Below are 14,574 nucleotides of genomic sequence, written 5' to 3' on the forward strand. Positions count from 1 at the left end.
AACATTGTCACTGAATACTGAAGTGCTGGAAGTAAGATAGATAACTTTACCAAAAGCAGTGATTGCTGTATACCAACAATAACCACTTAGAAATCATAGTAGCATCCATAAAAACATAAGATAGTTAAGAATATCCTTTCTACAAAAATATTCAAGACCTATAACAAAAATTACTGGGATGTAGAATTCCAATAATTGGAGACATACAAAATACTTGTTGGAAAGTCTGAAACATTATAAGGGTCAATGTAATCTCAAGTGAAATCCCAATGAGAATGATGTAAGAGTCTGTCTAGAAGGATAAACAAACTCCCCAAAGCTAAAATTTCTTTTTAAAAAACCCTAATGAATGAAGGATTTCCAGTGAAATCTTCATTGAAAGTAACCTTAGTATTTGATAAAGTGGAACTATTAAGTAGCTCATAGCCCTGGAATATTGAAAGTGTTAGTTGCTCAGTTGCGACTAAGCTCAGTTGCAACCCCATGAACCGTGACCCTACAGGCTCCTCGGTCCGTGGGATTCTCCAGGCAAGAATACTGGGGTGAGCAGCCATTCCCTTCTCTAGGGGATCTTCCTGACCCAGGGATCAAACCTGCGTCTCCTACATTGCAGGCAGATTCTTTACCATCTGAGCCACCAGGGAAGCCACTGAAATATTAGCCACTCCTTAAAATGAATGCAGATGTTTTAATACATAATATATAGAACTTATGTGACAATGTCAAGTAAATATCAAAAAATAATAAGAAAAAAAAAAAAAACATGTATTCTAACTGATCTACCTGATCTCACTTGCTTCAGTTCTCCTGATGCATTTGTAAGTCACCTTCAGGTGGTAAGTTTAGCCATGCTGTCCTCTACCTTAAGGCTTCCTCTCCTACTGGAAGCACTGACTGAGCCCAGGAAATGCCAGCTCCTGTGATAGCATCAGGGCACAAAATAAAATATGGCAAAATATTTATAGTAATGGTTCTGGGAAGTGAAATTTGGGTGAATTTTCTTCTTTCTGTCTTTTTGTTATTTTAAATATATTTGAGGAGAGATGACTTGTAGTGATCAGAAAACAAACATTATCTTAAATAAAATATTTTTTTTCATCAAGTTAGGATTGTCATACGTTTACAACTATAGCCTGTGGCCAAAGTAAGGTAAACAGAATACCAGAAAACAAATGATCAGATTTAGTCTGCAGACTTCCCCAATTTTTCCTTCAAAGTTGAAATCCAGTTTAAGAAGACTATTTCAGAAACACATGATCAGATCACCAGCTCTCCTGCTGAATGTTTATATTTGAAGGAGAGCTGAGGTGTACATTTTACCCATTGATCTTAGGTTGTCATGATGTTTTGGTGAGACCAGTCAAAATTTAATTTAGAGACTGGAGTTAGTTTCTCAGACCATGCAATACAGGTTTTTTTTTTGGCCCTTCCTTGGTTCAGAGGCATTTTTTTTTTTTTTTTTTGTTCAGAGGCATTTAAAATAATAAGGCAGCAGGCAAAATTAAAGTCAATATAAATCTACGCCAGTGATATGAGCATATATTAATTTTCTCAATTATAGGGGCAAGAAGGATTCCCTGGAGAAATTGGACCTAAGGTACTGTGTACTTCGTGCTAACTAGAGATCAGAGATACTCCTGGGTTTATGAAATGTGTTGTAGGACTGTAGAAGAAAAATGAATTATAAATGGATAAAAAGAAACCTTTACGGAGCAAGGGGAGAAGAAAGAAGCAGGCTTTTAAAAGTAATCTTTTATTTCTAGCTTTTTAATTCACAAGGAAGAAATCATCCATGTTTTTCTCCTCACGTGTCCTCTTCCCCCTCTACCATATGTATTTTCTTCTTTGCTCAAAGGGAAGTAAAATGTGAGAAAAACCAAAATTACCTGATCTCACTTTCCTCATTTCTCCTGTAAGTCACCTTCAGGTGGTAAGTTTAGCCATGCTGTCCTCTACCTTAAGGCTTCTGCTCCTACTGGAAGCACTGACTGAGCCCAGGAAATGCCGGCTCCTGTGATCGCATCAGGGCACAAAATAAAAAGCACAGTCCGTATCTCTAAGGAGGCTGTGTTCCATCTGGAGAGACAGAGAAATAAAACAGTGAGATTCCAGTGGGGTGTGCTGAGAATCAGAAAATGGGGTTATCAGGGCAAAGACACTTCAAAGAAGGCTATTAAAGATAAAAATATGTATGAAAAATGTCTTCATGTTGGAACCAGTATAAAAAGACACTGAGATTTACCTCTGGTTTTACTAACCATTTTGTTTTGTTTCTCTGAACTTATTTAGGGTGAGGTTGGGGACCCCGGTGGCCCAGGAGAAACTGGACCCAAGGGCGCTAGAGGCAAGACGGTAAGTTTCTTCGGTCGTAAAAGCCTTACAACCTCAGCTACAGTGGGAAGTCCTACCTCAGGCTCTTATAGTCGTTTGAGTTGTCACTTTGTCCCCAAAGCTTGTAAAATGTGTAGTTTTTGTTAAGGCAAACTTGGGGCAGGGAAATGGATATTTTGCTCCTTCTTTGCCAGCAATAAGGCAATGAACTATTGGCTCTTAATGACCAGGTTCGCTTGATCTGACTGATAAGGTACCATTCTTAACACTGGAGATGAGTTGTGCATTTTTTTTTTCTTAAGGAACCCCTGTGGTCCAAAACAGTGTTTGCACCACCAAATATGACCCATTTAATCCTGTCCCCTCAGCAGACTTCACGTCACTTACTGCCCACTGGCATCTTGTCTCCCTTTTTAAGGTCTCATCTAACTACTTTAAGGAGGTGGTCTTCTCCCAGTTTAGCTCAGGAAAGTACCTCTTGAGCTATCTGAGAAAGTTTTCATTTATTATGTAAGACGGTGCCTAAAGCTTTGGACCACCCGTCTCCCGTACCCTCAGAAGCATCTGCACCTTGAGCTTGCCTTAGGTTCTTGTGGGCTAACAATGGATTTTGCCTTTGCTAACTCTATTTACCATACATTGCAAAAGTGAGACGGTCGCTTTATAAAAGACACAGTCTTATGACAGTCATCTCTTGAGACATTATCTCTTTTCATCAGAACAACTCCGATCAGGTAAATAGATCTTGATACCATGTCAATTGCTGGATAAGAAAAACACAAAGTCTGATTAAAAAAAAAAAAAAAAAGCTGTTACTTGTGGTGGTTTTTCAGTTTTGTTACCATGGTTGGTTTGACCCTGATCTGTTTTTTCCTACAAAGTATAGCGAAAACTGTATGTGAAGAAACTATTCATGTGGGCTTTAGGGGTACAAAATTTGAGAGAATAGCATTGAATCATGTATATTACCGTATGTGAAATAGATCGCCAGTCCAGGTTCGATGCATGAGGCAGGGTGCTCAGGGCTGGTGCACTGGGATGACCCAGAGGGATGGGATGGGGAGGGAGGTGGGAGGGGGGTTCAGGATGGGGGACACATGTACACCCGTGGCTGATTCATGTCAATGTATGGCAAAAACCACTACAATATTGTAAAGTAATTAGCCTCCAATTAAATAAATAAAAAAATAAAATAAAAAACAAACAAAAAAAGAAATACACTATAATGATTAAAAAAAAAAAAAAGAAATTTCTTTCCTTCCACCTTACTTTTCCCAAGAGGACTGCTTCCTGGATGTAATTCTTTGCTTTATATATGTTTTTGGTTGACTGTCCTTTAACATTTTTGCTCTCAAAAGAAAAAAAAAGACCAATCAAAGAAAGATAATTGGAAAAGACTTTCAAATTAATCTAGATGTCATCTGCATTGAATCTTTTCTCTGCACGTGTTAATGAGGTAGTTTACCCATGAACACTGGAGACACGAAAACACGGCCAGCAGTTTCTTGACTTCTCTTATTGCCCAGTGACATATTCATCATTAAAAAAAAAAAAACTAATGAGGAATATATAATCTTTTTCTCTTGGCCTTTGGCTACTTCATCTTTTTCCCACATTGGACAATTTATCACTGTCTTCAACTTGTTTATTTCACCTGCCAAGCTGCCTGTTTCTACAACTTGTATTTTTGAGTTTGAAGTTTAGACACTGAAAAACTTCCAAGTTTTCATTGGAGGGTTTTGGTAATAAAGCTTTGAGTATCTCTTTAGTTCTCTTGGAATGATTACATTCCTAGTTTAAGTTTTCTAAATCTTTACCTTTTTTCACCCCAACTGAAGCATTTGTTTTTTTGTTTTTTGGGTTTTTTTTAATCTGCTATGATTTTTAACCTGCCTTGTTTGGGGTATAAAGGTATGTTTGTATTTACACTTTTTATCAACTTTACACATGCACACCCTTTAAGGTAGGGTTCCTCAGCCACAGCACCACTGACATTCTGGGCTGGATAATTGTGGGGGCTGTTCTTTGCTTTGTAGGACATTTAGCAGCTGACTCTACCCACTAGAGTCAGCATCACCCACCCCCCTCCCCCCATCGTTACTGCCAAAAATATCTCCAGACATTGTCAAATGTCGCCAAAGGAGTCAGGGTTGAGGACCACAGAATTTCCCCCAGTTAAGGACCACTGGTTTAGAGAATCAACTAATTTCACAAAGTTTCTGCCACATAGCTCCTATTTCTCTAAAAGCTGTCTTGTTGCTCTACTTTCTGGGAGATTTCTTTGACTTTATCTTACAACGCTTCTCTCACAGTTAAATTTTCAAGCATTCTTTTTTTTTTTTTTGCTGCCTGAATATTCTCTTTTAAATGATCTTATTTTTGTTTCATGGTTGAAACAGCTTGTCTCTCTGAGGATATACATTAGTACATTTGGAGTCTCCTTTGCCCAACATAGCCTGTTCCCGGCAGGGTTTCTTTCTGCCCTGCTCTCTGGGGCTCACGTGTCTCTCTGTTGAAGAGCTGAGGACACAAAATCTGACTGGAAGCCCCAAGGAAATGAATGGGGCTTGTCAACTACAAGTTTCATTAAAGAGTGATCTGACTGAGTTGCTACTTAGCAAACATCTGAGAGCAGCATCTTGGGGTCTTTCTTCTCTGTCTAGTCAGGTTCCCCTGAAAAGATTCTTTCAATCTTCCACCTAAGGGTGAAGGTCTGGCTGCCAGCTTTCTGGGCACCCCAGCTTTCTAGGGGTCTCGCATCTATTCAACAGCTTCATTTGATTGCCTCGTTCTCTGGACAGTACCGCCAACCTTCAGCTCTGCCTGGGGTTTCCTAGCGTGTGGCCGTCTCAGTTTTACCTCGGTCATCGAGGAGAAAGAAGGGACATTCGACTCAACTGTTGAGAACGGGGAGGAAGCTTGGGGATTCCCCAACCAACCTGCCTTCTTTGCCCTCTCTCCTTCATGCCCACTTCTAGAGGTACTTTCTGAGGATGCATTATAAAACACTCAGCCTCTTAGCTTTCCCTGCTGCTGGCCTAGGATTCAGCTTTTTCAGCTCTAAGTCATTTAATGCTTTCCAGCTTGAAAGCTATTGTCTCATTTCTCATTCTCCCCATGTTTGTTATTTTTTGTCTTTTTTAAAAAAAAGTCTGCTCACTATAATTTTAGTAAAACACTGGAGGAAACAAAAGTAAACACTTATGTCCAATAAGCCTTTTTTTCCCCTGGAAGTTAATCTATATCTTCTAAGTAAAATAGTAAGATTGCATTTTGTTTTGCTTTTTCACTCAACCCAGCAGGCTGTGCATATCATTGGAAGACACAAAGGCCATCAGTAATTATTTGCTATTTCATAGGCAATGCTTTTACAGATTAAGTTGATTTTAAACAACCTTATCTTTCATTCTCTTAAAGCTTATACATCTCATGACATTATGAATGAACAAAGAAATATTGTCCTAATTTTTAAACTAAATTCTAGCTTTCTTTATGATAAATTATATTGTTGAATGCACACACATAAAGTAAGTAGTCAACAACTGTTGTTTTTATTTGCTACTGCTATTCCCTATTTTACTACAAATATTTCCAACCAACTGTTCTATGCTTTCTTATGGGTCTTCAAGGGTTTTTATATTTAAATTTTTGCTTTTCTGAGTCTTTTTGTTTGTTTGCTTTCATGTGTTTTTTAGTTTAGTCACCTGCTAAATTTAGATAAATTGAGATAAAAATTCATTTAGATATAAGTTTCTCCCCTGACCCAGCAATTCTAGGTCTAGCAATCTTTCTTAAGGAAATAATCAGAATTGCACAGATGACTTTATAGTGGTATGCTTATTGCAACAACAGCAAACTTAAATGCCAACAATAAGGGACTGATTAAATAAATCATAGTATCTTCATTTAATAGCATATTATGGCAGCCATGAAAGATGATTTTTGTGAAAGACTATTTAGTAACATGAAAATGTCCAGAAATATATGTTTAGTTTAAAACGCAACAATAAAAAGTATAAAAATATATTAGATGGAATGTAAAATACCAGATATGAACTCTAATGTAAACTATGAACTTTGGGCGTTTATGATGTCAATGTAGGTTCATCAGTTGTAACAAATGTAGCACTTCAGTGGGGGAGGCTAGTAATGGGGGCATCTAGGAGTGTGAAGGATCAGGATATATATAGGAAACGTCTGTAACTTCTTGATTTCTTTTCTGAACCTAAAATTGCTTTTAAAAAATACTCTTTAGAATTAAAAATAAAGACCATGATTTTAATCTAAATATATATATATATAAAATATTAAGATATATATAGATTAACACCAAAAGGATAAATAAATAAAAGACTGGAAGAAAAAACACCAAAATATCAGCGAGTATTATTTGGGGGAGAAGAGGTTGCTGAGGATGTTTTCCCTTCTGTGTGCTTTTTGGGAATCTCAGTTTTCTAAAGTGAAAGTGTATTGCTTTTGAAATGTAAAACACCCACATCCACAAACACTTATGTATAATTTTAAAGTAAATAAATTCTGCTTTAAGGTATCTGCTGGGCTTCCGGGAGAACCAGGGTCCCCTGGGGAGTTGGGACCTCCTGGACGCAAGGTAAATCAAAAACCCATCAATCACATCAGCTCCTTTTCCAGATAAAAAGTCAGTGCCTGAAGTCTTCATTATCTAAACGTGTATGCTTTCTGTGTTTGCAGCTTGGCAATGATTTCCACCTTTAATGTGCTCAGGGAGAGGAGGGGGGAAAATTGCTGATTAAATATCAGTTGCCATTTCTCGGGTGGTGGGGGGAACCGAGGAAGGAAGCGAAAAGAGATTTCTTATTTCATCTAGAATGAGGTTTCTCAATGATCAGTGAATTTGATTTATCTGACCAATCCTTGCCTTTTTTCTCACAGTGAGTGATCAGTGAATGAAAGAAAGGGAGAGGAAATTAACAAATAGTGAATAAGTTACCAACACTGCATTCATATGGAACTTATTTTCTTGAGGAGTTTGGGTGGGGCGCCATCACATTTTTCCCCTGTCCCTTTGAGCTCAGCCAGACTCTTCCTGTTCCAACTTGAGACTGAACAGATGAAATACTAAACAATTCCACTTTGTTCTTTCTATACCCTACCCATATAGATAGATATGTACATATATATGTGTGTGTGTATATATGTGTGTATATGATCATATACACATATATATACAAATACATATATATATACATATATATATTCATTTTTGGAAGACAGTGAGGATTACCTTTCCAGATATTTGGCTTGTCTAGTCCCTTTGTCCTCCAGCCGATGATGGGCACAGATTCAGGCTCTGCTCAGCGGCTGCCCAGTGGCCAAGGCAAAGTGTTGGGGAACTCGAGACCTCTGTGTTAAGGAGGGGCTGGCCCAGGGGATGGCTCAGCCTCGTCTAGTTCTAGCCCCAGGATCCGCTCCAAGGCTCTCCTGGCCAGTGTCTCATCGCCAGCTCTGTCGTTATCTTCTGGACAACCCTCATCGTCCAGAGATACAGCTGGAGGACAGCGGCCACTGGAGGCTCACTACTTACAGTTTCCTCCCCTTAGAATGTTATTGTTAATCTGGTGATGAGTATCCTGCATGGATTTTTTCCTCCCTATTACTGAGAATAAAAAGGTTAAGAAGCTATCTGTTTCTTAGAGTAATGTTGATATGTATTCTGGCTCCTGAGATGTGCTTCCAAAACCCTGAAACCACATTCTTTTTGTTTCCCCAGGGCATGAAAGGGGCCAAAGGATTGGCTTCATTCTCTGTACGTATCTGCTGACTCCAACAGAGCCTGAGGGTCCCGTGACATTTATTTATTTCTCAACTTGCAGGACCTGGAGCTGTTGGTTAATTCATTCTGTTTTATTTTTTTGAACTGCAGACATGTGAGCTCATCCAGTATGTGCGGGACCATAGTCGTAAGTACCACACTTAGGATGCTCACCCGGGGTGTCAGCATTCGTAGAAGAAAAGCAGCAAATTCTGCACTCAAAATTGAGACTAGTTACCAGACAGTTTCTTAAAATTAGAGATGTCACTGTGTGTATTTGGGGGCATCATATACTGATGTCTATTAACTCCCTCTCTGGCGGCCAGCATGTCTACTGAAACACGTCCCAACACTAAGGAAGGATATATTTAGTGCTTTTAATCAGGGAAAAATGAAGATATGAGGTCAGAACTCTCCTGATGGTGAAATCAACCAGCGAGGAGTCACATTAAACTTCATAAAATTATTAACCCCTGACAACAGCTAAGGATTGAATCCAGCTGCTGTGAAAGAGCCAGCCACGGCAAGAAGGTATCCTGGCTGGTGGGAACTCTGACGTTTGTTTATCATTCCCTGAGAAGGTGTGCTTGACTACCTTGAATTAGACTCATTTGCTTCTAAAATTACCCAGTCTGCCTGTATTTTCTTTACTTTCAAAGTTTTAAAAGCCAAAAAGGGGGTTTTGATTTGGCAAAGGCTCTTTTGAATTTGCTTTGAGACCCTTAGAGCAGCCTCTTCTATCAAAACACGAGTTAGCAGCATCAGAGGAATTCCATGGACAAGATGAGGAGACTTGGTTATTTAATGTTCACCTACAAATGACTTCCAAGATAAACATTAGGACTGAAAAAAATGTCACAGTTCCCTCAAGGCATTTGAGGGGAGAAAACAGACAAATTAAGAACCCATTTCTGGAGAGGGGATGGGTCTCAAAGACATGGACTTCCCAAAGCTTTGAATGCAGTAGTGATCTTAACTCTGCCTTGTATCAGAATGGAACCATCCATTCTGGGAATCAGATATATGCATTGAATCATGAAGATTGCTTGCTTTGAGGCTGGAGTAACAGAGTGGGCTCTCTGACGTTGGAGCCATGTGACCTATATTGACTCAAGGGTAGATCCAAGTGTGATGAGATCTGAGCTTTCAAAATGTGAGGGATTTAATACAAAATTATAATTCCAAAACGAGGTACAAAACTACTTCAGAAGTGTCGTTTAGAACAAGAAAGGAAATCACAGCCAATGACTTCTGCCTGTTATAAAAGTATGTGATCATGTGAACACATGGCTGGGCGCTTCGCAAGGCCTTGCCAGGGGCCCCTTGGGTGAGAGGTTGCCAACAGTGCTGCCCAGAATTTTCTGCAATGATGCAAGTGTCCACTGCACTGTCCAACATGTAGCCACTCGCCACAGGGGAATTTGAGCCTTGATGGATGGTTAGTGCAAGTGAAAAGCTGCATTTATCTCATTTAGTTTAGATTAATTCAAATGTAAAGAGTCACAGGAGACTAGTGGCTTTCCTATGGACAGTGTGGTCCTAAAGCTTAAGCTTCATTTGTGTGTGTTAGTCGCTCAGTCGCATCCGACTCTTTTTTGACCCCCCTGGACTGTAGCCCACCAGGCTCCTCTGTCCATGGGATTCTCCAGGCAAGAATACTGGAGGGGGTTGCCATTCCCTTCTCAAGGGAGCTTCCCGACCCAGGGATCGAACCTGGGTCTCCTGCCTTGCAGGCAGATTCTTTACCGACTGACCTACTAGGGAAACCCCCATCAGAGAGTAATTTGACAATACCTATTGAAGTTGAAGATGTATGATCCTCTGTGTCCCAGAAATCCTGTTTCTACACAAATCCCTAGAGAAAGCTTCATTTACTTAAGAGTAAATCTATTGAGGATGTTTACATATACACACACATATATAAATGTGTATATATGTGTACCTATATGTAATCAGTAGCTATAAATACCTACATGGGGGAATTTAGAGTGAAAAGGGATTAAGACCTTTTAACTTTCCAAATTCGGTGCATCTCTCTGCAATGTGCTGTCCCCTCCCAGGCAGAGAGCCTTTCCCTCTGACAGCTGGCTGCCTGCTACTGATTTATGGTCCTCCTGGGTCTCCAGCCCTGTTTCTCTGTGGAAGGACCTGTTCTTTTGCCAAGATGCTTGATCTGTCTGCGTATCTTCAAACGCTCTCTGTGGCCTTGATTTGTTGAGTTGTCTACAAAAGGCTCACAAAGTCGAGTCTCGGTTGCCATGATTTCTTACACAATACAGAACGCTGTTCTCTTACTAAATAATAACCCACTTCTTTTGTTCTTCTTCCCCAGCTGGCAGACAGGGTGAGTAATTTTATTTATAGCATCTTATAATCAAGCTCCAAAGTGTCACACATCTGGAAAGATGATTTAGAACATTGTGTTGCCTGCGAAATTATATAAATTTTATCTAAGCCCTCTTGGTAGCACAGCCCTCCAATAAATCACTTGAGTTTAAGCTGAGTCTCACAGCTCTTTGTTAACCAAGTGTTTGATTTTTTAATTATTAACATTTTAATGACTACCAGTACCGTTTACCTTACCAATAGACTTTTTGTAATGATATTTTCCCCTCCCTCCCTTTTCTCTCTCTATTTATATCTGTAGTCTAGTTTTTAAGGATTAAGATGCAAAGGGCAAAAGTGCATGGAATAAAGCTAGGGATGATAAGATAGCAAGTAAGCTACATGTGTAGCTCAAATAGTGCTAAAATCTATGGCGATCATGGCTGATGTTGATTACCAAATTGGCTTAATATCTTCTGGGCCAGTTTTCAGGAATATTACACAAACTGGTTTTATGATGTTTCTGTTTAACCCAGAGGGTGATGGCCCTCCATACCTTTATACCCTTATACTTCTTATATAAATGCATCAATCCATGCACTCTGGTTGCTTGTTCACTCATTCAACAAATATTTATTGGAAGCCCATTATGTTGCAGTCTCTGTCCCAGACAGTGCTGACTAAGATGGACATAATTCCTGTCTTTGGCAGCTTCCATTCTTGTGGAGGATCCAGATAAGTGAACAAGCAAAAGAATTACAGAATCCTTTAGTTACTATGAAAGAGATAAAGAATGCAATATTCTGTCACAGAATAACATTAGAGGAGGGGAGAAATGCCTTTGAAGGGCGGGTTCATCAATGAGGCAATGACACTAAAGTTAGGATGAAGAATAAAGAAGAAGCCAGCTTTGCAAGATCCAGGCAGAGAATCCGGAAAGTGAAAAGGCCACAACACAAGAGAGACCCAGGTGTTTTCAGTTCCTGAGGGAAACCCAAGGTCACCGAGCCACAATGGTGAGGGGGACAAGGCATGTGAAGAAATGGAGAAGGAAGCAGGGACCAGATCCCACTGGGCTTTGTAGGTTACATTTAGGAGGCCAGATTTTATTCAAAATGGAATGGGAGGGCATTAAAAGTATTGAAGGTGTGAACTGATGAACCAAGGTGTGAACTGATGAACAAGTTTTTAAAGTTTATTTTGGCTGCTGTGGGAGACTGAATTGTAGGGAAAGTGAAAGCCGCTCAGTCCTGTCTACTCTCTGCCACCCCGCGGTCTATACAGTCCATGTAATTCTCCAGGTCAGAATACTGGAGTGGGTAGCCTTTCTCTTCCCCAGGGGATCTTCCCAACCCAGTGATCGAACCCAGATCTCCCACATTGTAGGCAGATTCTTTGCCAGCTGAGCTACAAGGGAAGCCCAAGAATACTGGAGCGGGTAGCCTATCCCTCCTCCAGGCATCTTCCAGGCCCAGGAATCAAACCAGGGTCTCCTGCATTGCAGGCAGGCTCTTTACCAGCTGAGCCACCAGGGAAGCCTTGCAGGGAGGATGTGTGTAAAAGCCAGAGGACTCGCTTTGCAGGGAGGGGCCGTGTGGGGCTCTTCTAGGCCAGCCTGGCAGTGGCCTGGACGGGCCTCCGTTGCGGGGTGGTGGTCCCTGGCGAGGCCTGGGGTCGCCTCCTTCCTTCCTCATTGTCACTTGCTCCATGCCGTGCAGTGACCGTCAGCACATCGGTCCTCCAAGTGGGGACTCACGTCTGGGTGGGTCCTCCCCAGGACCTCCACAGTCCAGCCCAGCATTCCTCAGAATCCTCGGGGTGCTGGCAGCACGCTGGTGAGCCCTGAGGGGTTTCCCCCTAAAAACCTGAATTTTTTTGTTATCGTCAGCCAGGGTGCTTGTATCTTTTTCCCCTGTATGGAGCTGAGGCTGCAATGTTGTTATTGCTGCTGTTGCTGCCCTGTGAGATGGCAGCCCAAGCAAAAAACTAGTGGAAACTTTGTCGTGTTTGGTCACAATCTTACTCAGTTTTATTGTAAAATTGACGTGACATTGGTTTTTTGAAATTTCTGAAATTTTTAAGTTTCTGCTCAGCCCCCTAAATTAGACTCAGAAAGCTAGTAAATTCCGTCCTTCTCCATTGAGATGTGCAATTTGGGGGTTGAATATTTATTCTTACTTCTTGTCCTTTTGTCTATGAAGGTCCTAGCGTCTAGGACCAGAAGGAGATGATAACCCAGCACTAAGGTGATGGGGTTCCCCTTGTAGCTCAGCTGGTAAAGAATCTGCCTGCAATGCAGGAGACCCGGGTTCGATTCCTGGGTCGGGAATGGAGAAGGAAATGGGGTCCCTGGAGAAGGAAATGGCAACCCACTGTGGTATTCTTGCCTGGAAAATCCCATGGACAGTGGAGCTGGCAGGCTACAGCCCACAGGGTCGCAAAGTCAGACACAACTTAGCAAGTAAACCACCACCAAGGTGATGAGGTCCAGGTGGACCAGCTGAGAAGGTGACCCCCTCCTAGGCCAGCTTGGCCAGCTTAGGTCAGAGTCCTGAGCTCGCCTGGGAAGAGCTGACTTGCTAGCCTCTGAGCGAGAGGAGGGCCCCCCTCCAAGGGAAGGACCTCCCCCGACTTTCCTCTTACCAACATGCATCTCAACACCAGGCATCTCTTCCATCCTGAAAGTTCTGTTCTTCTTTCTGTCCCTGTTCCAAAGAACTGTCCTTTGCTTCTTTTTCATTCAACATTTATGAGATCCCAGATACATGGCAGGGACTAATTATCAGCCATAATCATACCTGTATCAGTTCAGTTCAGTCACTCAGTTGTGTCTGACTCTTTGTGATCCCATGGACTGCGGCATGCCAGGCCTCCCTGTCCATCACCAACTCCCAGAGTTTACTCAAACTCATGTCTATTGAGTCGGTGATGCCATCCAACCATCTCATCCTCTGTCGTCCCCTTCTCCTCCCACCTTCAATCTTTCCCAGCATCAGGGTCTTTCCCAGTTGAGTCAGCTCTTTGCATCAGGTGACCAAAGTATAGTTGATTACAATGCTGTGTTAATTTCTGCTGTATGTAAAAGTGATTCAGTTATATATATACATACGTGTATATGTATATATATATTCTTTTTCAGATTCTTTTCCATTGTGGTTGATTATAGGATATTGGATATAGTTCCCTGTACTATACAGTAGGACCTTGTTTATCTGTTGTATATATAATATTGTGTATCTGCAATCCCAAACTCCGAATTTATCCCCAACCCCTTTCCCCTTTGGTAGGCATAGGTTTGCTATGTCGGTGAGTCTGTTTCTGTCTCATAAATGAGTTCATCTTTTGCTTTATTTAAAAGAGCAAAGTCAGTTTTTAGAATATAATCTTAATTATTCAAGATTTAAATATTTGTGTGTTTTACTATTTGAGTTATTAACGTTTAATGACTTAGTTGTTTCCATAGTTTAATGTTTAACATTTAAAATTACTTAGCCTTCTATGCACGGATCTTTTTTTTCATTTTAAGCGAGTGGTCTCATGGTAAGGCGCCTGTTCTGGCCTTTTAGGAGCGCCTCAGTGCCCCGTGTACCCCACGGAGCTGGTGTTCGCGCTGGACCAGTCACGGAGCGTCACAGAGCCAGAGTTTGCGCAGATGAAGGCGTTGATGTCCTCCCTTCTGAGCGGCCTCCGGGTCCGCGAGGACCACTGCCCCGCAGGCGCGCGCGTGGCCGTGCTTGCCTATGACTCCCACGCCAGGCTCCTCATCCGCTTCTCCGACACCTACAAGAAGGACAGACTCCTCCGAGAGATCGAGGCCCTCCCTTACGAGCGCTCCACAGCCAGCAGGGACATCGGCAAGGCCATGAGGTTTGTCTCCAGGCACGTCTTCAAAAGGATGCTCCCGGGGTCTCACGCCAGAAGAATCGCCACCTTCTTCAGTGGTGGCCCATCCGTGGACCCCCAGACCATCACCACCGCCGGCCTGGAGTTCAGCGCCCTGGACATCATCCCGGTGGTGATCGCCTTCAATCAGGTGCCTGCCGTCCGGCGATCGTTTGTGGTAAGAAGGGCCACCTGCCTTATAAGTCTTCTCTGTCTTTCTGCCGGTGTTCAGGGACATTTACAAG

At 41.7% G+C, this 14,574-nt stretch overlaps 1 protein-coding gene across 1 annotated transcript in view; it reads left to right on the plus strand.

The window, feature by feature from the left end:
- The window catches only part of COL6A6 (collagen type VI alpha 6 chain), a 147,041-nt gene that overhangs the window by 109,843 nt on the left and 22,624 nt on the right, over positions 1-14,574 (plus strand). Inside the window, exons 27-33 of the mRNA XM_043874966.1 lie at positions 1,562-1,597; positions 2,290-2,352; positions 6,878-6,940; positions 8,081-8,116; positions 8,234-8,270; positions 10,455-10,466; positions 14,014-14,507. Of these exons, the coding sequence (XP_043730901.1) occupies positions 1,562-1,597; positions 2,290-2,352; positions 6,878-6,940; positions 8,081-8,116; positions 8,234-8,270; positions 10,455-10,466; positions 14,014-14,507 (741 nt within the window). The remainder of the gene's footprint in view (positions 1-1,561; positions 1,598-2,289; positions 2,353-6,877; positions 6,941-8,080; positions 8,117-8,233; positions 8,271-10,454; positions 10,467-14,013; positions 14,508-14,574) is intronic.

This window comes from Cervus elaphus, chromosome 19 (assembly GCF_910594005.1).
Source record: "Cervus elaphus chromosome 19, mCerEla1.1, whole genome shotgun sequence".
In the NCBI taxonomy this organism is placed as follows: domain Eukaryota; kingdom Metazoa; phylum Chordata; class Mammalia; order Artiodactyla; family Cervidae; genus Cervus; species Cervus elaphus.